At 31.6% G+C, this 26,781-nt stretch overlaps 2 protein-coding genes, 1 long non-coding RNA gene and 1 pseudogene across 4 annotated transcripts; 3 read left to right on the forward strand and 1 right to left on the reverse strand.

Annotated features, from left to right (window-relative positions):
- Positions 1-275: 275 nt before the first annotated feature.
- LOC123889348 (FCS-Like Zinc finger 8-like) lies at positions 276-2,609 on the forward strand. The gene is made up of 3 exons (XM_045938636.1): positions 276-858; positions 976-1,703; positions 2,105-2,609. Exons 2-3 carry the CDS (start codon positions 979-981, stop codon positions 2,196-2,198), a joined length of 819 nt encoding a protein of 272 aa, XP_045794592.1. The 5' UTR covers positions 276-858; positions 976-978; the 3' UTR covers positions 2,199-2,609.
- Positions 2,610-4,112: 1,503 nt separating this feature from the next.
- On the forward strand, positions 4,113-7,123 carry LOC123890219. 2 transcript variants are annotated; one of them, XR_006802778.1, is made up of 5 exons: positions 4,113-4,711; positions 5,422-5,535; positions 5,729-5,843; positions 6,113-6,181; positions 6,829-7,123. It is a non-coding gene; the product is annotated as an uncharacterized LOC123890219 (long non-coding RNA). The 2 variants fall into 2 exon arrangements; XR_006802777.1 differs by having other exon boundaries at positions 4,160-4,711; positions 5,321-5,535.
- Positions 7,124-13,602: 6,479 nt separating this feature from the next.
- LOC123888830 lies at positions 13,603-16,343 on the reverse strand. Its single transcript, XM_045938018.1, has 3 exons — positions 16,113-16,343; positions 14,033-15,957; positions 13,603-13,943 (listed from the first exon to the last, which is right to left on the reverse strand). The coding sequence occupies exon 2, from the start codon at positions 15,685-15,687 to the stop codon at positions 15,061-15,063; it is 627 nt and encodes a 208-aa protein (XP_045793974.1). The 5' UTR covers positions 15,688-15,957; positions 16,113-16,343; the 3' UTR covers positions 13,603-13,943; positions 14,033-15,060.
- A 4,112-nt stretch (positions 16,344-20,455) lies between these two features.
- Positions 20,456-25,723, forward strand: LOC123892983 (annotated as a pseudogene).
- The last annotated feature ends 1,058 nt before the right edge of the window (positions 25,724-26,781 follow it).

Below are 26,781 nucleotides of genomic sequence, written 5' to 3' on the forward strand. Positions count from 1 at the left end.
AACTTTTTCCTTTATACAAAATTATAATATTATATTTTTTTGTCAAATAGTCTAGTGACTAGAAATTCCATCATAAAGTTGATAAGTGAGATAATCATGGTTCGAAACCCTGATCCTCTATATATAAAGCAACGTATCTGCCAACTAAGCTAAACTCACGAAACTATAATATTATAATTTATACATCCACGATAAAGTAAAAATAATTTTATACATTAAAGTTCTTAATATAAAGTCAAATTAAAGATAAATATCTATTATATATATATATATGTATATGTGGCACTATATATCTTATAGCATAGATAAAGTAATAATACCGTTTGATTTTCATGCACACATACGACACCTTCTTCTTCTCTTCCATTTAACACTTAACTGGCATATGAATCCAAACACGTCTCTCTCTTTCCTTCTCTCTGTCCTAACTCCTAAATTCAATGCTTTTTAAACACTTAGCAAACTTTGCAGAGTTAGATCAAAAGAAAGAAAACAAAATAGAGCTAGCTATGATTTATAGAGATTGCTGAAAATATTCTAAAGTTACACTTTGTGTTATATGTCATGAGAAATATGAAACACTATATATTAGTATAATCTGTTTCTCAACAACAACAGATTATATATAGTATATTAGATCAATGGCAAAGCTTCTACTAATCACATGTCTTTCACTACTTTTTCTTATTAGTCAAGAAAATTGACAAAAAGAGATATACCCTCTTTATTTTATTATTTTTTATTTTACTTTTACATAAACATTCTCACAAGCCTTGGCAAAAAAGGATCTTCAAATAGCAACTTGCATAGATGATAAATCAAAGTGGTTTGCCTGAAAAATCACTCTCTATAATCTAGGTGAGATTTTATTAATCACTCATATTCCATAGTATTTATTTTATTTTATTATTATTATTATTATTATTTATGTTTTGAATATAATTATTGATTTTTATTTTTTTATTTTTTTTGTAGATAATGTTCCTTATGATGCTAAGGAACAGATCAAGAGCAGTGACCAAGCCAAATTTAATGGCTGATCATAGTTCTCAACAATCTTCAAATAATCAAAATTGTGCTAAAAAAACTCTCCCTTCTTTATTTGGTTCACCAAAATTTATTAAAGATTTCACCACCTTCAACAATAGTACTCTCTTAGAAGTTTTGAAAAGTCCAACTTCAATTCTTGACACTAGAATGTTATTCCCTTATGGAAATTCATTTTTGTATGATAACAAAATGAAAAATGTTCCAAACAAAACCTTCTCATCAAGAGCCAATATTGGTCTTGCTCTTATAGGTAACCTTAAAGATGATTCAATTGATGAGAATAATTATGTTGAACAAAACAAAGGAAATGTTTTGTTTGGAACACAACTTAGAGTTAAAATTCCATCTTTACCCTCTCCTATATTTTCTCCATTTGAGTCTCAAACTAAAACCAAAGACTCACCAAATTCAAGTGATTATACAAAAGATCAATCTCTATCTTTGAGTGAGATGGAACTTTGTGAGGAATATACATGTGTGATATCTCATGGTCCTAATCCAAGAACTACTCATATATTCAATAATTGCATTGTGGAGGAAAGTTATTGTTCTTTGCCACAAAACAACTCTAACTCTTCTTATGGGAATTTTCTTGGAATATGTCACACTTGCAAGAAACATCTTGAGCATACAAAGGACATTTTTATTTATGGGTGAGTATCATTTTCTAGTTTTCTAGTTTTCTACCTTTGCCCTTAGCAATATTAGTTCTTATTATTTGTATTGTATTTAGATTTAAATGATATCTTATTTAGTAAGAAATATGACATTAGGATTATAGGAAAAATGATTATTTTTACTAGGATTTAAACGCAAGAATTCCGTGTAACATGTAACATTTACAAATAATAACCATCACTCTACCGTGTATGGTCAACCAAAATCTAATTGGTCAAATATTCTATTTTTATGTATTCTTCTCTTTTTTATATAAATCGTTCGTAACATATAGCACTGCTTTAATTTTAATTACTTCATATTTTCTACTTAATTAGTAGAAAAAGATTTTAAGTGTTGATTAATGGTTACGAAGTTAAATTTTATGTTTTTGCAGAGGAGAGAAAGCCTTTTGCAGTAGAGAATGCAGGCACAGAGAAATGTTGTTAGATGGTGTAGAAAGTTTAGAAGAAATTGAAAGTACTAATTAATGCTTACTACTAGTATTATTGAGGATGATGATTAACAAGCTAATCAGAAAGTCAAAAACAAATTTTTCTATTATTCCTCAATGATATCATCATTAGCTTTTTTTTGGTATTAGTCCTCTCTAGCTTACGGGGAAAGAGGATTCCGGCAAATCAGAGTTCAACCATGAGGTTAGGAAAGTCTCGCGAAAAATTGTTTAAACCAGGAATTGAAGTCGGGTATATCTTTCATTGTAATCATCACTAGCTTTGTTGATAGTATATCTTTCATTGTAATCAATAATTAAGTTTTTTTTTTTTGTTGAAGAATTTTTTTGGTTTTGTTTGTTTTTGAGCTCTCCAATGGAAATAGAGATAAGAGAGGGTGTTGAGTTAATTCCAAGAAATGAATGACTCTTAATTTGATTGCTTCTGGTTTTTGCTCCCCATTGTTTTCGGATAAAGTATACTAGTAGAAGATGATGTTAATGTTATGATTGAAAACTTTCTTTTTCTTTTTGTTCTGTCTATGCTTATGATAATGATGGTGCTACCTATTGTAATAGATGGGACCATTTAATTATTTCTCGCAAAGATTCCCCTCACTGCATGTAAACACTATTAGCATTTGTTTAATTAATGGATATGTATAAACACAATTATTAAGCAAAATTAAGCTGATATTTTATTAAGGAAAATGTTAACTACTATTTTACGGACACTAGTCCCTTAATTAAGGATCTTAATACAGTAAAATGTTTTGGAAGGTTGTAATATTATATGAAAAGTTTTATGAACCGATAGTGTAAAATAATTTTCCACAATCATTTGATAAAACACTTATTAATTTGTCGTGTTATATCAAGAAAGTTTGATAATATGGTAAAAAAACATTATTCTTATAAATTGACCGTGTAAAATTATTTTACAATATTGTTAGTACATGTTCCATTTTCTCGCCAATTTTAGTAAATTTATTCCTTTAACCAATTTTTTTTATCGATAAGACTCAAACAAAAGATTTTATTTAAGGGATTTGAGTATAATTTTACTTGGAGTCTATAACATGTTGGTATATTATTATTGTAAGATATGATGAATTATGATGTGGTTAGATTGTAATATTAATATTAGTGCATATCATGTTTAATACTATTATTTTTTTTTTGGTAGAATGTTTAATACTATTATTATTACATCTTTGGTTGAGAAAAATTTCAGCAAAATCAGTATAATAAACCAAAAAAATGAAAGTGACAGAAAATTATACATTTGTTAAATGTCATTTTCCTTACCCATTACTTCATTATCCAATTATTTGAATATTAGGTTACGGTTAGAAACTTTGATACGCATGAAATAATAGAGAGATTACCCAAATTTCAAACTTTGGATTAAACTTTAAAAGACGTTTCCGATTAATTAAAACCCAAATTTTTATTCTGACCAACACATTAATTTGTCCTCATCTATTCCTTGTCATTGTAATGCCAACTAACAAACTATGGGAGCATTAGCATTTACATCAAGGACGACTTAAGAGTAAAGTAATTCAAATAAGAGTTATAAGTTTTTCTCTAAACAAGGTAGAACCGGTTGATTTCGATGACGAAATTTGAGGCGGTTAAGGTAGTTATAGGTTTTTAGGGTGGTGGTTCATACACTACAAGAAAAATGGGTTTTAGCTTCAAATTTTTTAGCGTCAGCCACGACACGGACGCTACTAGCGTCTCTTTTGAGTCTGATTGACAGACGCTACTGTAATTTTATTATTTTAATTTAATTTTTAAAGTTAGCGTCTGCTTTTGGAGACACCATGGAGACGCTATGAAAAAATAAATAAATAATTCATTTTATAATTTTTTTATTATTTCATTGAGTCTGCTGAGGCGGACTCTAATGATAAATTAAATAAAATAAAAAACTATTTGTTAAGAGCCAAAAATTTTCACTTCAGTTTCCCACTTTTATTTAATTCTCACACTGCAATAATATGAATTAATTATATTTTCTTTATCAATTCCCCAAATATATGAAGTGACAAAAAAAAAAATCCAAGACACAAAAATGGAAATTGAGATCTATTCCTAATCCCTCCGCCGTCGAAGAAGCATTTGGCGCAACTCTCCTTCAAACTCTCGTTGCCGTCGAAGAACAACTCTCCTTCAATCTCTTGTCGCGCATCTCTCCTCTCCGTTGCCGTTGAAAAAAACTAAACTGAAACCCTAAAATTGTGCCTCTCTTCCTTCTCCCAGCGACTCAATCTTCTTCTTCTTCTCTACCGGGAGTCTATTTGCCACTTTCGTCTATTCACCGGTCACAATATTTATTCTATTTTAGTAACTATTAAATTCCTCATCCTCTTTCAGGAAACCACCTACCGCCACCCACCGTCGAGCACCACCCGCCATAAAGAGATGTCGTGACGTGATATGACGGAGACCGAATTTGTGGTAGCACTAGGTTCATAGGTCTTTGGTTCTGGGACTCTGTTCCCCTCTTTCTCCGTTTCAACTCTTTTCGGATATCTTTCACAGGTCAGATTCGTGGTAGGCTCTTGTTTCGAAATTAGAAATTAGGTTTGGTAGTTATATGTTTCTGAATCTGATTTTAAGGAATAGGGTTCCAAAGTGACAGTTTTTATATTTACTTGTTAGTAGGGATCTTAAAAATTATTGAATCTGAAATTGGGAAGTTGAGAAATTAATGTTTTGCATGATTCTAAATATCTGGGTTTAGACTCAGCTATTTCTAGATTTTTTTTTTGCCTAATCAATTGATTCAATTTGCATTCTAGTATTTATTTAAAGAGCAAATAAAACATGAGAGGCTAGTATTTATTTTTTGTTAATTTGATGCTAGCTGATGTGAACTATTTTGTTAGTTGATGTGAACTTTGAATCTAATGTTTATATTATGATTATGATATTGTTTGATCGTGTTTCAAGTTTTCACCATGTTGAGGTTTAATTTGATGCATATGTTCTCATTTGATTTAGATTGTCTTCAAAGAAAGAATTAAATAAATGCTATAAAATCCATTGGATATCTTCTCATTGTACTTCTAGCTTAACAATTTATGCCTTTCCTATATATCATCTCCTTTTCTTTATCCTTTTCTGATTGATATTTGAAATCCTTTTTAGTCCTAGCTTCCTTGTCATAATTTGAGGGAGTTAATCAGGGTTGGTCCTATTTGTTCAAATGTTTATCTATAATTCAAAGCAAAACAACAATGCCTTTCCAGAATGCTGGTTTTAGGTGCAGACGGAATCCTGGTGTTTTTAAAGTCATTATTTCAAAACAACAATGCCTATTATGATTACTCCTACAACCTTGCAGAAGTTGGCTTACCCTGAAGGTATAGTACGATCAAACTCATTGGTATATGTTACATTAAGATATTGCCACTGCATCCAATGTTTTGCTACGTTGTTATTATGAACATTTTGTTAATAGAGAAGCACTTTATTCTTTATGTATGACATTGAAGTTTACTTTTAGTACAAGATAAAAACTTGTAAATTATGACAATGCATGCCATTTTTGTGCAGAAGAATATGCCACTGCTAGAGCAGCATCAACAGCTGACGCCATCATGGTTTGATTTGCATCAAATATCTTGTGTGACCTCATCTCTCTCGCTTTCCGTCTTTTCTAATGAACACAGTAAGCCTCTCTTCCTCTCTCTTAAGCATAAATAGAATCTGAACCATTGTAATTTGTCTCTGTATTTTTTTACTTTAATTTATTTATGTGTATTTGTTGTGTTTCTGAAATCCATTGTTTTAGTTATGCCTTGTAAATGTGTTTATTTGCATGTCCTTGTTGCTGATTATTGTAATAGTAATAATTTAGGAATCGTTTATCTCTAGTTTATCTAGTGTTGCTTGTGTTGATTGCTTTCAGATTTTCATTAATGTGCCATGGTATTTCAGCATGTTGTATTCAGTGTTCAGCTCATTTGTGATCTCTATGGAAGGAAATGCTTCAGAAACACTTTACAAGTAAGTTTAATACATGATATTTATGTTATGCTCTGTAAAGATACAATTTAAAAAACAAAATATGTGTGATTGTTCATATCAACTCTTGTTTATAAAAGGCATTCAAAATGGCTCTGAAATTTTGATATGGTAAACAAGTAACCTTGTTATGCATCGGGATGAAAAGTCCCATAATATATAATGATTGTCCATGGTATGGAGCTTCTTGTTGAGTCTTGGTTGTATGTTTTCCAAATGGTAAGCATCAAATTTTTCTTATAATGCAATATAACTACAACATGATTGATCTATTTGTACTCTTAAAGCCAATGTAAAATTTGAAATTTACCCAATGTGGCTCTGTAATTTCTGTTAATGGACCATTACATCACACCCTATAATAATCAATATATTGAAGCCTACATTACTACTAGGCAGAATTATAGATAGTATCATGTAACTTTGTCAAAATTTGATGGTGAAGACGATTCTTTGATCTTCTCTTTATATATAGTTTGTATCTACCTTTGTTATGTCCGGCCTATATCATGAACTGTTGTATTTCATTGAGAATCACTTTGGCTGTATTTCCGTTGAGTTTGAAATTTGTTTTTTACTCTTTGAATTGCCTCATTATTAATTTAGCCACTTTTGTGTATAATTTGCAGGTTGTTAATGATGATATGGAAGTGCAACTTGTAAAAGGGATGCTTCGTAAGTTATCCAGACATGTAGTAATCAACACTATGCAAACGCCGTCGTCACGAGAGAATTTATGTTTGCCACAATTTTGTCTTACAAATTATGTTTGGTTTTGATAGTTTTATGGTGTAGACTTTACTTTCGATTTGTTAGACATATACTTGGTTTTTTTTCTTAGTGTTGTTGTATGACATAATGGTTGTCACTTTTAAGATTCTCAAAATTCAGTTTCACACTACGTTTAATTTGTTTGTGGGTTGAGATATTGTGTTTGTCACTTTGTATATATATGACTATGACTATTGTTTTATGGATCTTTGTGGTGGGAGAGAATTTTACTAAAAAATATATTTTTTTTTTAATAATAAAATAGCGTCCGCCAAACAGACTCTATAGGCAACATTGAATAAAACCAAACCATAAGTATAGCGTCACACAAAAATGGATGCTACTAGCGTCTGCTGTATACTATGATTGTAGCTTCGGCTTAGCGTCTCCTCAGACGGATGCCAAATAGCGTCTACTGGACGCAACTGTCTTGCTTCGGGCATTTAAGCGTCTATTGTGTGATGGACGCTAAGCTGACGCTAAATACCTTGTAGCGTCCGTTTTTGGCCATTTAGCGTCTCATTTTGGCCGACGCTCCAAAGCAGTTTTCTAGTAGTGTGATTAGTACTTAGAGCGAACTGTGTTCACGCTTAAATACAGGGGAGATAGTTGTAACTGCCTCCGCGATGTCTAGCGGGGAATGGAGGGAGCAGGGACGGATTTGGGCAGGGGCAAGCAGGGGTTTGGGCCCCTCCCTCCATCTTATTGATTACCTTTCTAACCAAACATAATAATAATTATGAACATATAGGTAGTGGTATTAACCAAAAGGATTATATTTATATACGTACATATATATGAAGTAGAGATTTTCCATTCACGTGTGAAAGGTTCTTAATTTTGTCTATATATTTTCATAACAAACAATATGTATTTTTTTATGGCTTATAGTATATGATAAATTCATCAATTCCATTAAAAAATGTTAAAGCCAGTAAAAAATAATATATATTCCCAATTCCCAATATAATATTTTAATCAAGTGATTTGAATTTAGTTAATACTTATTAAGTTCAGGTTAGGAAGAATCATTTCGAAGAAATTGAGTTTGATTTTTCGAAGAAACAAGTTCTTGTCAGACTTACTTATTCTGCTGCCGAATCTAGTATTTTCAACCCTCTTATCTCATTTGAATCTAAAGGTTAACAAAAAAACTATTATCATGTTTTATCTAACATTTTATATTGCATTTGTTGGCTCCCGTCTCATAAATTTCTGGATCCATCCCTGTGAGGGAGCCGTTGAAATCAATCTGACAGTCCATGAGTGATGGAGAAAAGAATTCGTTGTGATGAGAGTACGGAGTGCTCAATGTGTTGCATGGGCTTCCTCTAAAGAGACTTTGTACTCTCTTAACAACGAATAAATTTTTTTGCTAGTGTCATTAGAGGTAGGTAAATATAAATATTTTTTATGGGTGTGTTTGATTTGCTAAAAAACAGGGGACTGAACAACTTTTATTGTACCCTGATTGATTTGAAACTGGTTACAGAACTGGATAAATTAGGCAGTAAGGAACAGGACAAAAACAAGATATTTTGTTCCTCACTGAACCACATGACAACTTTTTGTCCACAGTACAACTATAAAAAACATAAAAATACCCATTTTATTTTCGAATATAAAAATATTATCGTCTTATATCTCGCCGGTACAGTTTTGTTATGTTCTGTATTATCTTGTTCTGTCATGTACTATTCAGTACATTTCTTAGTGTTTTACGAACCAAACGTAACCTAAGTGTTATTTGAGTCATTTGATTTTTATGTTTTGGGTCGAGACATCTCCCCTCATTCTAAATATTTTATATAAAAAAAAAACTTTTTATGAGACTTTATATTAAAATAATACTCGTTAATATTTGCTTTAAGCTCATTAATATTGGAGCGGCTCTGATTTACAACTCTGCCGCATTTACACATCAAACACATGATCAGTCATTTAATCAAGATTAAATCGTTTAAATTTCAACTTTTGAAACAGAATAAAAGTACATTGAAATTTAAACGTCTATTTTTACTCAACAACAATGGATATATGTCAAATGCATGAATAGAGCAAATTTGTGAATACAGGGAATGAATATGATTTCCAAACTACGTGTTCTGATCAAGAACAATCACAAGCAAACAAAAAGGTATAAAATAACTAGAGTCATGATTAAAGGTATAAGCAGAAGCAAATGGACTTGAAAAGCCAAAATATTTATATATATACCAAAAAGAAAAGGAAAAAAGGTAAAACATAGTTGTGGTAAAGGTGTCTATTCTATGATATCCCTTAATACTTTCCTTTTTCTTTGTTGCACTTAATTGCATACATCTGGTTATTATGCTGATAAAAATTAAATCATTAGCTTGACTCAAATTAGAGAATATGTGATAAGATAAGAGGCCCCATATTTGCTTTTGGACAAATTAATCATTAAATATGGCACCCCTTTATATTTTTTGAACATTTTCAAAGTTCATTACAATAAGAGGATTTTTATTGTAAATTCAATTGACCTTAAAATCATTAGCTAAATGAATTATTATTTGATACACACTATTTAATGTCATTTGAAATATTATCATAATTGCGGCAAAAAATCCCTTAGTATTTCTTTTACTTAGTGTCCGGGAGAGGTTGATTCAATAGTAAAAAAATAGGAATAGAATGCGTACAGAGAAGGAGCTCTTTGAAAGGAGTGCTAACGCACGCTCTTATATATGCGTCACACACATTTTTGAGTGTGTTTTTTTTTCCAAAATTCCTTTGTATTATCAATCGTTAGTTCGTTCAGTGGTTATTTTCGCTGGACTTGGTAATGAGGAACATGATTCGATCTTCCGCAACTGCAATCGGAAGGAGGATGTAACCACTTTATGTCAGAACTGACCCCAAACCAAATTAGGTGGTCCAGTAAACCGGATATTGGTGGTGAAAATTATAAAAAAAATAAAAATCCTTATATATTTATTTTACTTGGTGTCTGTATAGATATGGGTCACACTTGTCAAAATCACGGCAAAAAATCATAGCAACACATAAGCATTGTATTATAGTGTCTCAAAAATCACTTGGCACAAGAGTAGACATGCATTTAGAGGTATATACGCTCAACCAAATAGACACTTTTTTTTTTTTTTTGAACCAACCAAATAGACACTTAAACATAGGGATAATTCTTCGAACTATAGCATCATTGGAATTAGCCATGACAAATTAAATGTAAATGTAATAAGCATTCTTATTTCTTAAATTGGTGACCCCAATATCTTCTTGCTTGCTTAGTGAACCGTTACTAAGAGAAGAGAATTTGATACTAGTATATATCTAGAGGTGCAGGGTACCCTAAGGCTGGCCCGAAGAACTCAACACAAAACAAGTTGGGACCCAAAAGAACTGAAAAAGTGCGCATGCTAAGATGCTGAGGTGAATGATAGTACTCCAATAGTATGGAACAAACAAAAGGAACCTAAAAGATGGTGACTCCTTTGGCATCTTTCATTGTCATACTTGACATGTGATGAGAAACATATTGTCACATATATATAATTCATTCATATCATATGGATATATATCAACCTAATCAATTCAAGATAATCACAAACATTACTCCCATTTAACCCAAAACGGAATGAAACATCATTGCTAGCTACACAACAAAACTCATACATCCATCACCCTTTATTCAGAGTATGTATGAATGATATGACTAGAGAATATGTAAAGGAGGAGGCAAAAATTTTAGTCATGGGGACAAAGACAAAGCCCAAATTATTATTTTTGAGTTCTATGACCAAAGTAGTACACATTCATATCTAAAATACACTAATTTATTAGATATTGCATTAGTTTATAGTACACATTCATATCTAAAATACACTAATTTATTAGATATTGCATTAGTTTGTTAAATGTATGAATTATTAGAAGTTGGTTACGAACATCGACAATATATAGCTGTTATTATATAGTCAAAAATTTGAAGATTTGATGTCGTCACACATCCAACACATGGGTGTGGTTCGGACCAGTCTAATTAAACTAACAAATATTAGCTAAACTCCAACAATAATATAGATTTTCAACAAATAATACATGAATAATATCAACACATTGGGATTTGGGGGCCATGACCTTGAATAGTCTCCCTTCTAGCACATCACATCATATAATATGGGATGTATGAAATTATAAACAATTTAATAAGGAGCAAAAAAATGTCATACAATGTTGGTGCCTACCAACCCACATGGTTTGTCTAAATTAACAACATTTAGACAAATAGTATACACACTTTGGCTAATTTTGGCTTTAGTTATGATTACTCTAAAGAACCGTATTTGATGAAGGAAAAGCAATGTCAGCTTATGGAATTTACTACTCATATGGCAGCAAAGGTGGATGATGATGCAAGTTGCATTGCAAGCATAATCTTAACTCGATTTTTTTTTCTTTCTTATAAAACAAGTTTTTCGGTTGTTGTTGCACTATCATAGCTATGAGCCACCAACTAATATTGATTTTCTTGACATTGTTTTTGGGTGGGATTGAAGGTAGTTCATTTGATGAATATGGTACAGTCTAATTGTGCTGGAGAATACAAATTGGATGGAGATCAACAATAAATGTACACCAAAGACTCATTTTTACCTTTCACAAATTTTTTACCCAATTTAATTCGTCACAAAAAACTAATGTTTAAACTGATCTATTGTCATTAAAGTATGGATTTTGATCCTCTGAAGTGGGTAAAATAAAAAAATTAAGCGTCGTGATGATTACAAACTCATGATTTATTATGATGTAGTTACTTTACATTGTAAAGAGAATCACTCACTTCTAAGGAGTTAGAATTTTTATACAAAGTCAAATTTTAACTTAGACTCGTTGGTTGTTGGCGCCTCATATTAAAGTGGAAATATTAATGTTATTAGTATTATACTTGTAAAAAAGTTAAAGGACAAATATAAAATTAAATTGAATGAAATGAAATAAGCACATCTTTTTTAGTCAAAAAATATAATACGTAATTAGATAATATATAAATTAGCATTATGATGATGACTTTTCAACTTTGGGTGTAGTGTTTTGGATGTAGTTTGATGTTCTTAGTTTAGTGGGTTAATGTTAGAAGAGTATATAGTATTATATGATTTTGAAAAAGAAATTGATTCCAAAGTGAACTTTTGAAAAATTTCACTTTGGAATTATGGTGTTTTAGGTGGTTTATGCAATTATTTAGAAATTTTATAATGTGTGGTTGTAATTTTAAATTTGGATATCAGTAACGTTAATTTGAAGGCAAATGAAGTAAAGACTTTGGGTAAAAGAAATGAAAAAGGAAAATTGAAGGGGTCTATCTGTGTGCTTATAGCTAAATAATAGTGAAAATTTTGTACCGAAGTTATATGATAAACAAAAAAAAAAAAAAAAAGGATGATAGTACTCTCAAAATCTTTTTTGTATAGAGAGCACAAAATATTTTGGAAAAAAAGCAAGTAAAAAGGTTTTCTAGAGCTTCAACAATGCTCCAAAACATTTCTCTTTCTTAAACATTTTTCTCTGTCTTATTACTCTCAAATAAACAATTTTCAATCATAACCTCATCTTATTAAATGTTTGTTCCAAACAAGTGACAAATTTCTCTCCTTTCTATTTCAGTTCCTTCCCATGCTTTCAAAACAAAAGTTCTATATAGGGATTTAATTTTGTCAAGTGACCACTAGGTTTAATGTGTTTGTGGGGGTGCCAATGTATAAATATTTAACATGATTATCCAATCATATCTAGTATATAGATATAGATATTTGTTCATATACTTACTTTATAAAGTAATATAACAAAAACAAATAAAATATGACCGGAGAACCATGTAAAATTTCATTTAATTTTCCATGATATAATATACATGCACAAAAAGAATAGTGGTCAAATACAATATGGTACTGAATAAAATATGTGGGGAGGAGGGGGAATAAGCATAGAAGTGGCCACACGACAATTTGGGCATAAAAGTGATCATCTAATCTCCCCTCTAAAACCAAATAAAAAATATTACTATTTTTTTCCTTTTGAAGTGAAAAACTTGTTTCGTGCAAATGTTATTTACTCACAGGTTAAACCAATAACAATCACAATGTCTACTTTCTGTTGTATATCTATAGTACGGAAATGGATTCCCTACCGTCACTCACCATTTGACTGCAGGCTAATCACAGCCAAAAATACAAAACAAAGTACATACAAAAAACAAAGTATGCATGCCATATTTGACATCAAAATTTTGATGTTTGGTACTTTGGTAGTAATCATTAATCAGAAGATAGTACAGCTTTCTATGGGTGTATATTGAAAAAACAAAGTTATGGGCAATCCATATATTAACACTGTTGATGGGCAATCCAACACTATGTCGGAACAAAATGTAGGTTCTCACATTTTAAGGACACCACAGATTCAATTAGTCATTATGTTTTTCATTATTAAAACATATTGTGTTTCCTGCTATTGATACACGGTGTATCATACACCAATACTTACCCGAGATTTCAAACTGGAGCAAATGTTGCACCAAAGTCTGATGTGCAGCAATCACTATCATCACTGAAAATATTTCGTAGTCCAAATTTCAACCAAATACATACCAAAGACTGACAAATTTCAATTTAAGAACAAAGTAACTACGTCCACATTAGAATAAAAACATAAAACAGTATCATAGGCTCATAGGTTTCAAAGCAATCCTATAATTTGAGTAGATAATACAAGTACTTAATACTTAACTAAGATATAAGACATGAAATGCAGACCACAGTCGCTAAACAATTATTTCATCAGATCAAGAAAGTCCAACTGATCACAAAAACACAGAAAGAAACACATGAAAGTTTACGAACTACTACAGGGAACTCCACGAACAAAGACAAACTTGTAGTTGAACCAGCGATGTAGAAGATGACAGCATCGGTGCAGTAACACCTCCCTGATTCATATATACAAAAACAATTATCAGTAACAGAGGTTAATGCATGAAAATAATACAAAAGCATTTAGTATATAGCAAGATCTTACCTTAATTTAGGCATAGTATAGTCAACACTCTCCATGGAGGATAATTCAGGTGAAGATATAGGTGAAAACGGGAAATATACGGGATTAAAGGGATATAGTAAGTAACATGGTGTGACAAGGATTTAACCTACAGAACTAAGGCATTCAGCTACAAAAGATTATATAACCAAAACCTTCCAGCTTTTCTTTTCAAAAATCAGAAAAGATGGTAAGGGGACAATTTCCGGAAAGAAAGGTAAGTAACTAGGAGAAAAGGAAGATTGGAAAGAAAGGTAGTAACTAATTACTAACTTCTAAACAGTCGACCATATAGAAGACTAGAAGAGTACATATATGATAAAGGAAGATGATAATAAAAGAAAATTTGAAGGGATAAGAAAGAAAATTTGAAAGGGGGATAAAGGACCAAAGGATTGATCTCAAAAGAGTTTAAGTTCAAGATTAGATACAACCTAGAGTATGTACTAAAGCAAGAGGCTTAAATCCTTAATCAGAATTAAGTTAATCATTCTTTGAAGAAATGATGCTGTAAACTATATATATTATGAATTCGGAACGAAGCTTGAATATAAACCAGTAACTTTCATCAGGCCAAACTAAATAAAGCATAGTCGTCAACCAAGTCTATTCCATCATACCACTCCTACCAATTACCATCATCTCTACCTCCATACCATTTTCCCTGCAGCCTTCCATCCATGTCAACTAAGTCACAAACCAAAACCTGCTCCCGATAGAGCCATACATATACACCCATTTACCCTTTTTCCACATTCAAACCTGATCATATTTCCAAAACCTGGAGAATGTCAACCCACCACAGCCACTAATCATCATCATTATTGTCAAGGGTACCACACCACTACTGAAAGCTACACACAATCTCAAGTCTCAACCAACCAAACACGTACCATAAATTTTATTTGGCCACTCTATATACACAAAGAAACTAACAAACTAACACTAACCCGACTTCAATAAATAAATAAAAAAGACTTATTTACAGTAACCATTTGCTCCTTCGAGCATCATTCATCGTCATCCAAGTTAAGGTTCAGAATGCGACAAAGAGTCCTAGTCGCAGAATCATCATTAACAAGAAAATCTCTAGCAAAAGGGGAATCCTCCTGACGAGGGGAACAAGGCGCAGAGTTAGCAATTTTGCGCAATTCAGACTCAAGTGAAGACAAACTAGGAAGATCAAGAGACACAGTCCTCTTTGGCCTAACTGAAAATTTCGGAATAGGCAAAGAACTCGGCGGTGGTGAATTAGAGTAAGTTGGTCCAGCCCAAAGTTCAGAAAGTAAAAAACTACCATTAGGGTCAACAAAAGTAATCTCCTTTTTACAACCTTTGATAGGAACTGGTGCACTACTTGGTTCAACTTTGGTAAAACAACTTTTGGTATCAGATTTTGAAATTGGAGTAGTTAAGGTTGTTTTTGATTTAGTATCATTATCAGGTGTAGCAGTAGTAGTAGTAGTAGAATTGAATGGTGTTGGTAAAATACCCGACCCAGTTTGAAAAGTTCTACAATTGATTCCTCTAAATTGACTAGAAGGTGAAGAAGAACCAAATCTACCATGATCTTGTGCTTTAGATCTACTACTATAGTATTGGTTCCTATGTTGAGCTACAACAACAAGTGTCTCCATTTAACACTAATCTTAGTTATAGATCCAAGTTTAAGGTACCAGATTTCAGAAACCACCAACAAAACAGAACAAAAAACCAAAAACGATGTCGTTACTGTGTTACTAACCAACACAAATTCTGTTATCCAAATAGAGACAACAACCTTAACAGTTAACGTTAACAAGTAGCTTCTACACAAGTTGTTGAATAAATTAACCAGATTGTTTACCGTTTAACGGTTTTAGATCAACCAGATCTCGAAACCTGCGACAAAATCAAATTCTCCGACACTGGAAAAAAACAGAAGAAAAACAAAATTAAAGTATGTAAGAAACAAATAAACGGTTGGAATTAAAAAATCGAAAGAAAAATAAAAAACAGAACTACTGTGTTTGTGTTTGGTAATTTTTTTTAATTTTTTTTTGAACGAGAGTGAAAAAATTACCGATTAGTGAAGGAGAAAAGACAACGTTTGTTTGTGACAGAGGTTGTGGTGGTTCTTTCTTTGTTGTTGTTTGAGGTTTGTGTATGTTGTTTGTGTTAACTGTTACAGAAAATGAAAAGGGTAAAGAGGAAGATGGTAAGGGTTAGAAGAAGGGATCTGAGATGAGTGTGAGTGAAATATATTGTTGCAATTGGAATATGTTTGGGCCTTGTTTTCGAGATATTTACGAACGTGACATTGTCTTTTTGTCGCCACTCACCGAATAACGGGCGCATGATAGTATATGGTATTACTATTTTGCCCCTAGGTTTGGTTTGTTGCTTAGTCATCATAGATAGAGGCGTAAAATATCTGAGATCGTTTGCAAGTAGACTGAATATAAAAATAGGAAAAAGGGGTACACCAAAAAAAAAAAAAAGGAAAAAGGAGTATGAAATAAATCTATATATATATATATATATATATATATATATATAGATAGATTTATTTTTTTGTAACAGTTTGGTCCTTTATCTTTTTTTATAATAATTTGGTCCTTTATCTTTTTTTTTATAACATTTTGGTCCTTATCTTATTTATTTATAAAAAATAAAGAACCAAACTGTTACAAATAAAAAAAATAATAAAGGACCAAACTGTTAAAAAAAAGGACTAAAGTGTTACAAATAAAAAAAATAAAGGACTAAAGTGTTACAAATAAAAGATAAAGGACTAAAGTGTTACAAAAAAAAAGATAAAGGACCAAAGTGTTACAAATAAATAAGATAAAGGACTTTAGGTGTAATTTTGTCGTATATAAATAATATAAAAAGATCCTGTAGTAGATAAGCATCTAAAAGCAACAGAGCTCATAAGTATTCCAAAAAGGGAGCAAGCTATAATATCATAAAGATGTTACTAAATTGACATAAACTACCTTCAGATGCTATCTTTTAAAAAAATTGTTGAGTGAGTTTCTTACAAATATGATAACATTGCTTCATTACTTGGTACCGTCTTAATTGGCTAGTGATCACACTCATAGTGATGCAGACAACATATATAGAAGAGTTTAATAGGAGATCTATATTTTGGGAATGATTTTCTTGGACCTATTATTTCATCATTAGTAGTAGTGAGAGCAGACATAAGAAAACAAAAACATGCTTACCTTGGACATTGTGAAGTTATTCATCTATGAAGACACCAATTTTGAAACCGGTTTTTTTTTGTTATTGTTCGCTAGGGTGTGGAGGTGGGAGGAATAAAATCTTCTCTCTGTATTAACAGTGCAATAAACTCCATTAAGGTCTTAATCTGCATAAACAGACCATATTTTAATTGAAGGTACAAAAACTATCATCTGCAAACAGCGATGTAAAAAGAATTGAAAAATCATCAAGCAATTCATGTTCAAATCATCTAAAAATAGAGTCCTATAGATTTTTTAATGATTAACCTCAAGGGGTGTCTATCTTCAAACTATATTTTAAAATAGAGTCATATACACAAATGATGCACAATTCAGAATAAAAGTATGGCATGAAACATGATGAAGGACCTGTTAGGTGCAAGTTAGGCTCGACATAAACACGGTGTTTGCATTGTATCAGTGATTAGGAATTCCATGTATATGGAAAAATGTAAAAGATAAAAAAAATATTCAATGGACATAAGCAACTAAACTCAATGGGGTATGATGAACTTGCAATTGAAAAATGAAAAGATAAAAAAAAAAAATGAAGCATGTAAGATGATTGAGAGCATCTTCTTCTTTGGGTCAAGTAAAGTGTGCCACTTTTATTATGTCAGGTCTCTTCTTCTTCTCTCTTTTTTAATGTGTTAATCATTAAAAAAGCATATTGAAATGACAGAGATGTGGGTTAACACATTATGTTGTTCTTTTAGTTTACCTATAGAAAAACATATTGAAATGTAAACCTAAATTCTAAAATTTATGAAGGAAAAATCTGAGATATCATGTTTTCTAAGCCTAATTTTGTATAAAGCTTCGAACAGATTTTGTATAAGAATAAGCCGAGAAAGCATCGAAAATTTTTATGCATCGATTTACTTTCATACTTATAATTTGAAGAAACTTGATGCAATCTTGCTATGCAAAATTTGGAGGATATAAAAAAATATGGAAACAGAAATTTGGGGTAACGTGAATACTCCCTCCGGTTCTTATTATAAGGAATAATTTGGAAAAAATACACATACCAAGAAACCTTATCTTTCTTAATAATAATTCTAAAATTTTATAATCTATTCCAAAACTAACATTGGTGTATTAATCTATCCTTAGGGAATATATCACTCTAATTAATGCATAACTTTGGAATGGATACAATTTAATAAGGGTAAAAATGGAATTGTAAGAATAAATTTAATGATTGTTTCTTATAAAAAGAACCAAATTTTTTTTTCAAATTATTCCTTATAAAAAGGACCGGAGGAAATAGTAGAGTTCTTGAAATTGATATCCAGAAATTGAAAAGGCAGACTTGAAAATAGAATGGGGAGAAAGTAAAGTTACGCGTGCAATGTATAACATAGGTTAGACTAAACTGTCATAATTAATAATAATTAAATGTGGAAAGAGAAAATAGAATAAGTGGTTGAGAAAAAAGGGGAATATATTTTATTAAAATCCTAGAAAATAGGGATTTAAGAAGGCATTACGCAGGTTTTTATCCCCAAGAAAATAATAAATAAATTAGAAAAAGGTTTAGGCGGGATTTGCAGAAGATTTAGGCTCTTAATGTAGCTTAGGAGGGAAAACATATTTTGTGTCTTTATAAATAAAGGATATATAGGTTACAATTGTTTTAATTTGTATCCTATTCATATTTTTCTAATTAACCATTACGAATGTTAGAAACAAATATTTTCATCCCCTGATACTCAATCATGTGTTTAACAAGATTACCATTTATTTTTTCGGTTGAATGTGAGAATAGATTTTTTCATATCTTATATGTGCAATTTCTCTTTCCATTATCTTGTCTCTTCATCTTTTGTGCATCAGATATAAATACTTATGTTATTTTTTAAAACCATGATTTGTTGTAGTTATTTTATTTTTTGCAAAAATTAACTTTTTGCATAACAAATAAAATTAAGAGAATTTGAAATTTTTTGTTTGTTGTATATCATACATTCAACTTTTGTGTTGCACATCATTTATAGGTTTAGTTAAGTGTTACTGTATATGTGTATTCATATTCTATTATGATACAAATTAAATAATATTTACTTTATTTTTAATTGAATTATGTAATAGTTGTTTTACTTTCCTTTCCTTTACTTTTTTATTTATTCATATACTTATTTTTATGATTTTTGATTTTAGGCTTTGGGTCATCATCTCTTACTCAAAAGAACTGAACTATGAGTTCTTCTCCTTTTCTTCATAGCCGCCGCCCCCCACCTTAACCTAGTTTTTTTTCTTCTTCTTGATCTATCAAGGAGGGATGGTTTTAGGGTCAATTTTTGACCCAAAATCACACCTCATAATTGTTTTTCCTTTTCTTTTTTATTTAAATAAGTGATCTTCACATTGATCAAATTTTTCTTTTGTGTTTTCTTTTTTGTGATTTCGCCGTCTGAGTGCGGCGTTGTGTTGTTCGTCGTCTTGTGCGACGTTTTTGTTGTCCCGTATTGTGCGGTGTTCATTTGATTTCTATTAAAAAGATCGGTTTCAGTCAATTACAGATTCAACCAATGATTTGGGCTTCAACGCTGCAGATTCGGAGGCATGGATACTTCAGTGACTTTAACTTTATCATATTATTTGTTGTAGGCATTTTGTCGTTGTATGCTATTAACTCAGATGCTGTGAGTTTTGTTCGCAGATTCATCCTTTACGTTTTTAGCGATGTTGATTATATGGTTGTATTTGATGTAATATATCAATTTGAATGAATGAATACCATTTTGTTATTGTCAAAAAAAAAAAAACTGAACTATGAGGTTGATGCTCTTCACATATGTCCCTTTGAAATATTTTTAAAAAGTATGTACCCTTTAATTTTATTTGTTTTATTTGAGTTTTTTTAATTCTGTCACTATTTATGGAATATTTTTAATGTACTACTAATATGAAAAAAAATATATCTTCAAAAAATATGTCTTGAAAAAAAAATATATGAAAACATATATTTTCTTTTAAATATTTTATTTTTTAAAATAAAATATATGTTGAGAAAATTGGATATCCATACCTACAATATTTACATGCCATTGCAAAGTCTTAGTAGAATAAATATTAATGCGTATTAATTCTCTCTCAAATATAGCTAGGAATAAATATTAATGCGTATTAATTCTCTCTCAAATTTCTCTCAAATTAACAACTCTAACACTTCTCCAATTCCCTCGATTCGATTCTCTTTTGGGATATAGGTTTTGTTTGCGCAGTCGTCGACAACATGACACGTATTGCCATCGTTAACGAAGACAAATGCAAACCCAAAAAGTGTCGTCAAGAGTGCAAGAAGAGTTGTCCTGTCGTCTCACAAGGAAGTTTATGTATTGAGGTTACTTCTGCCTCCAAGGTTGCTTACATATCTGAGGAATTGTGCACTGGATGCAATATTTGTATTAAGGTATTATATTATTATTCACTTTTTTATTTTTAAAGATAATCGCTTTTCTTTTCTTGTTATAATAATGGGTTTATGTGATGATATTGCTTTGCTGTAGAGATGTCCTTTTGAAGCCATCAAAATTATCAACTTGCCAGAGGATTTGGACAAAAAAGATACCACTCATAGATATGGTCCTAATACCTTTAAGCTACACAGGTATGTGTGTGTCCGCGCTCGTTTTCCGACTTCTTATGTTTTTATTAAGGTTTTAAATTGGGGTCACCGATGCGGTAACCGTCGCGGTTGCTGCGATTGTCGTCATTGCGGTTGCTGCAGCGTGCAATGATGAAATCATTTTGAAATTTCACAAACTATGTAGAATGACATTACTATGCCACTACAATATTTACATGCCATTGCAAAGTCTTAGTTTATTCCATAAAACACTAATTCGAATGTGCTTACAATACACTGTTGAGAGATTGTTAAAAGTAAGATATTTCATTGGATTTGACTCAAATTAGAATTTGAGTTTCATAAATTTTATTTTTTGGTGAGAAAAATCAAATGAACATAGCCAAAATAGTCTAATGCCTTTACGATGCACACGATATGCGGCCGTACATGTGAATTAAAATCACACTGCAATTGCGGATGCGGACCGCAATTTAAAACCTTGGTTTTTATGTAATTGTTATTGTAATCAATCCAAGAATTGTAATTGTAATTGTAATTGCAGGTTACCGGTTCCCAGGCCGGGGCAAGTGCTTGGTTTGGTTGGGACAAATGGAATTGGGAAGTCCACTGCACTTAAGGTTTTGTCTGGAAATCTGAAGCCCAACTTGGGTCGTTTCACAGTAAGAACCACATAATTAGCAGAACTCTTCTTTGAGGTTTCATTGCATTCATTTTTAACTTTTCTCTCCCTTTGCAGGACCCCCCTGATTGGCAGGAAATTTTGACTCATTTTCGAGGATCTGAATTGCAGAACTACTTTACTCGCATGCTAGAGGATGATTCGAAGGTGATGTTTATGTCCTTATTCAACACCCTTAGCCATATCATTGCGGTCCCTCCTAGCTGCCTAATTGCGGCATTTGGGCTGCCTTCATTGCAGCCTCCGGCACCTACATTGTGTTGGGTGCGAAAGGGGTGGATTTACTCCCACATTTCATAATTAGTTATATATGATTTCATGTCTCAGCATTGATTCTGCACTGGAAGTAAATGCAGCATTCATTATAATAATAATAATAATAATAATAATAATAATAATAATAATAATAATAATAATAATAATAATAATAATAATAATAATAATAATAATAATATAATAATAATAATAATAATAATAATAATAATAATAATAATAATAATAATCACTACAGAGTTCTTTATCCTTTATTTCTGAAAAACATTCTTATCTTTACTCGATAATGTAACAATTTAACATCAATTGTCCCAAAAAAATTAACATCAATTGTGCCTTATCTTTTCTTAATGTTAATTCATTTAAATTTTGTTGTTTTTGAATGTTAATTCAATTGATAAGTAGTGTGTCACGTATTTTTTTATGTTAATTCAATTTAACATCAGTCTTTTTTTAATGTTAATTCAATTGATAAGTAGTGTGTCACGGATTTTTTTCCCTTCCGGCTTGCTTATTTACGTTACAATACAGGCTATCATCAAGCCTCAGTATGTCGACAACATTCCAAAAAATGTGCAAGGGAACGTGGAGCAGGTGCTAGACCAAAAAAATGAGAGAGATATGAAGGAACAGCTTTGTGCTGATCTTGAGCTTAATCAAGTTTTAGATCGTAATGTTGGTGATCTTTCTGGGGGTGAGCTCCAAAGGTTTGCCATTGCATGTGTTGCCATCCAAAATGCTGAGATATACATGTTTGATGAACCTTCCAGTTATCTTGATGTGAAACAAAGGCTTAAAGCTGCTCAAGTTGTTCGGTCATTGCTCAGGCCTAATAGGTTTGTTTCCTTAACTCTGTAGTTTCTGCTTTAAATATTGTTGATATTACTATGTGCATTGTCATTGATTTTTATTAAGAATCTTTATTTATTTGAAATCCTCTTCTTTTTTTCAGCTATGTAATTGTTGTCGAGCACGATCTTAGTGTTTTGGACTACTTATCAGACTTTATTTGCTGTTTGTATGGCCAGCCTGGTGTATACGGTGTTGTAACACTCCCTTTCTCAGTCAGAGAAGGAATTAATATCTTCTTGTCCGGCTTTGTTCCAACAGAAAATCTTAGGTTTCGGGATGTCTCTTACTTTCAAGGTACAAATAGTCTATCTCCTACCTCCCGTTTATGGAATATAAAGCCAATTTGGGTGGGGAAAATGAATAGTGCAGCACTGAGATTGATTCAATGGTGTTTGTTTCAACATATCATATCAAAAAATACATGAGTGAAGTGCTGAAAATATTTGGTTTCTGAAAGCATACATTGCGTTTGGAAAATATAACTATTGATTATTTGAATGTGTTTGAAGAAGAAAAAAGAAGTCGTTTATGAATAGAAGGATACAGACGAACTCTGAAAGAGAAATCCTATTAGGTTGCTAGGCCACCAAAAACTAAGGATATAAATAACAAAGAGTGAATAGGATAGGATTGATAATAGGTTTAATTTATCATATCCTATTGATGCACCAAACAAGGGATTTAAATAGGATAGGATAATCTTATTTTATGCTATCTCCCTATCCTGGGCACCAAACGAGCCCTAATAAATTGCTAATATAAGGCAGATCTACAGGGTAATAAGGGACATATGAGTCACTTATATAAAATTTAAGAAAGAACATACAGTGTCATTTTTATTTGACCTTCATATAATTGATACTTTCTGCACCTCAAAATGAAAATATTCTAATAAATTAGATGCTGGTGCTTAATTTTCATTACTGTAAATTTCAGTTCTCTATTTTAAATAAAACAAATAAATTTTATCGAATTAACCTTGCTCTAATGTTTTGTCTAGGTTGCAGATACTCCACAGGAAATTGCTGAGGAAGCTCAAACTTATGCTCGATTCAAATACCCAACCATGACTAAAACTCAAGGCAATTTCAGGCTTCGTGCAGTTGAAGGAGAATTTACAGATTCACAGATTATTGTGATGCTGGGCGAGAATGGGACAGGAAAGACAACATTCATTCGTATGCTGGTATTCTTTTAGTCTTATTATTTCTTTATCAAACTGCATAATTCTTCATGTATTTATTCACCCTCTTTTTTTTTTTCAGGCTGGTTTGTTGAAACCCGATACTATAGAAGGTGAATCTGATGCGGAGATGCCCGAGTTCAACGTATCATACAAACCTCAGAAAATTAGCCCAAAGTCCCAATTACCTGTTAGACACTTGCTACATCAAAAAATCCGTGATGCATATACTCATCCCCAGTTTATTTCAGATGTGATGAAGCCACTGCTTATTGAACAGTTGATGGACCAAGACGTTCAGAATCTTTCTGGTGGAGAGTTGCAAAGAGTTGCCTTATGCCTTTGTCTCGGAAAGGTATTTTAATTTTCATCCTTCGGATTGCTTGTGCACCTTAGTTTGTGTGTCTGCCGCGTGTTTTCTTTCCCTTCTACATTCATGAATACATTTGTAGTTTCCTATATACCAGCGGAATTTGGCTCTTTCAGAGGGAGTGATTTACTTTAGATTGATGACAATCTATGATCTGCCGTGATTTGTTATGAATGTTCATCAACTGCTGTTTATTTTTTCTACTTTAGACATCTATTCATTTCAAACGAAATAGCATTTATAGTTTTCTAATCAGTTGCTATTGTCCTACAACAACAGCCTGCAGACATCTATCTGATAGACGAGCCAAGTGCATATCTTGATTCGGAACAGCGTATTGTTGCTGCAAAAGTCATCAAGAGGTTTATTCTTCATGCAAAGAAAACAGCCTTTATCGTTGAGCATGATTTCATCATGGCAAATTATCTTGCTGACAGAGTTATCGTTTACGAGGGGCAACCTTCAATTGATTGTACTGCAAATTGTCCACAATCATTGGTTACCGGGATGAACCTTTTCTTATCTGTAAGTGTCATTGTTTTTCAATGGTTTCATTAATTTGTTCCCTTTTAAAAATTTAGGGTATAACACATGTTAAAATTAAAAAATTATGTTGTGCTCTCTGGTGGTACTTGTTTGTATGATATGTCTAATCTAATCACTGTTGCAGCATCTGGATATCACATTTAGAAGAGATCCAACTAATTTCCGCCCAAGGATCAACAAACATGGATCAACAAAGGACAGAGAGCAAAAGAATGCTCGGTCTTATTATTACCTTGATGACTAAGTTTATACTCAAAAGGCAGGTTTATTTGTACGTTTCTGCATTTGCTATTGCTCTTGGAACACCTACCTCTCATGGTAACTGGAAACTGACTCCGTTTTATTTTGTTCCAGTCTGCTCTTTTGCCAATGCAGCAGTTTGATGCCTTGCCATACAAGTTAGTCTTTTTCCCGTTGAAGGTGTGTTTTTAACGGATAGAAGAGTCTCTTTCCTGTTCGATTAAGTCCATCATCTATTCCTTTCCACACACAACCCTTACCATTATCTATGATTATCATCACAAGTTCAATTTTACTTTATTTCTATTGTTATCTTTTGGGTTGCATATAAATTTTCAACCCTTACATTTAGTCATTGCCAAAGTTGGCATACCAAATTTGCAGGTAATTTGCGAATTAACTATTCACAAGCTTACAAACATGTGTGAAGGAGGTCTATAAAGAAGATGGTGATGAATAAAGAAGATGGTGATGAATAATAGTGAGGTACATCTGTAGATTATTCAAAAATTGCTCAAGTGATTAAGAGACAATCCCAAAAAAATACCTCTGTTATATTAATAATTAATTTTTATATTAATACTTTAGCATTTTCACGAAATTTTGCCTGTATGATTTATGGTAATAAGGTCTCTTAAATGATTTATAACAATGTCTATATCCATATATTTTGACCGTGGAATCTTATTAACAGGAAATTGACAGCAACCAAAACATCATACCAAATTCTAATAAAAATTCAAAATTTTCAAGCTCATAAATTGTTGAGCACACATGATCTCACTTTTTATATTTGCCAAATCCTTTCTAATTTTTCTATACAATAGTATAATACTAATAAATGTGTACTAAAAAAATTATTTTTTTCAAGGGCCTAAAGTCGTGGCCTTGATAGCCTTGCATAATCCACAACCTTGCTGTCTAGTCATAACTAGTATCCGAACCCGTGCCAAACATATAAAAAATAACATTTTAATATTAAAATTTTCATAATTTTCAAATAAAAAGAATGAAAAATTATAACATAAAAAAAAGTAGGATTCCATATTTATCAAAAATAAAATAAAATAGGATCCCGTATTAATATATAAATATAGTTTCTCCGTAAATAAAAAAAAACAGAAAAAGAGTAGGCCCCCGTATAAGTAAATTATTTTCTCAAGGGACTAAAGTCGTGGCCTAATAGCCTTGCATAATCCACGACCCTGCTGTCTAGTCATAATATGTTATTAATACTTTATGGGTTTTGTTAACATGTGTCCTTAGGGCAAATGTTAAGATATACCAAAATAGAAATTTAACATTTAATGATACAAGAAATTTAATGCTTCAAAAGTCAAAATACACAAATTAACATTTAATAATTTCTATTTTTGCTTCCTTAACATGTGCCCTTAACATGTGCCTTAAGGGCACAAGTTAACATTCTCCATACTTTATTGATAAAGTCTAACAAAATATGCCAATTATAGCTACTATAATCAATTTAAGGTCCGTTTGGATTGACTTATTTTCGAGTTTATGTGAAATAGTTTATGTAAATTCTTAATCAATTTCTATTTCTATAGTGTAGTTATTCGGTGTCAATTTAAAATTGAGTTATTTTATTTTGTAAATCGATCTAATTTGCGACTCAACCTGATAATTTCTTAATTGACATTATTTTCAAAAATGAAATTTTCAAAAAAAACACACGTGCCATTTCCAAATCAACGGGAAGTTGACTATAAGGAACCTTTGGTTGAAGTTTAGTAGGG

This window comes from Trifolium pratense, linkage group LG6 (genome assembly GCF_020283565.1).
Source record: "Trifolium pratense cultivar HEN17-A07 linkage group LG6, ARS_RC_1.1, whole genome shotgun sequence".
Taxonomy (NCBI): domain Eukaryota; kingdom Viridiplantae; phylum Streptophyta; class Magnoliopsida; order Fabales; family Fabaceae; genus Trifolium; species Trifolium pratense.

What these genes read in the sequence shown, in the direction of transcription:
- LOC123889348 (XM_045938636.1), top strand. Translation starts at nt 979, where the DNA reads ATGTTCCTTATGATGCTAAGGAACAGATCAAGAGCAGTGACCAAGCCA. An exon ending in AAGGACATTTTTATTTATGG is followed by an intron (nt 1,704 to 2,104) that starts GTGAGTATCATT and finishes ATGTTTTTGCAG; the next exon opens with AGGAGAGAAAGCCTTTTGCA.
- LOC123888830 (XM_045938018.1), bottom strand. Translation starts at nt 15,687, where the DNA reads ATGGAGACACTTGTTGTTGTAGCTCAACATAGGAACCAATACTATAGT.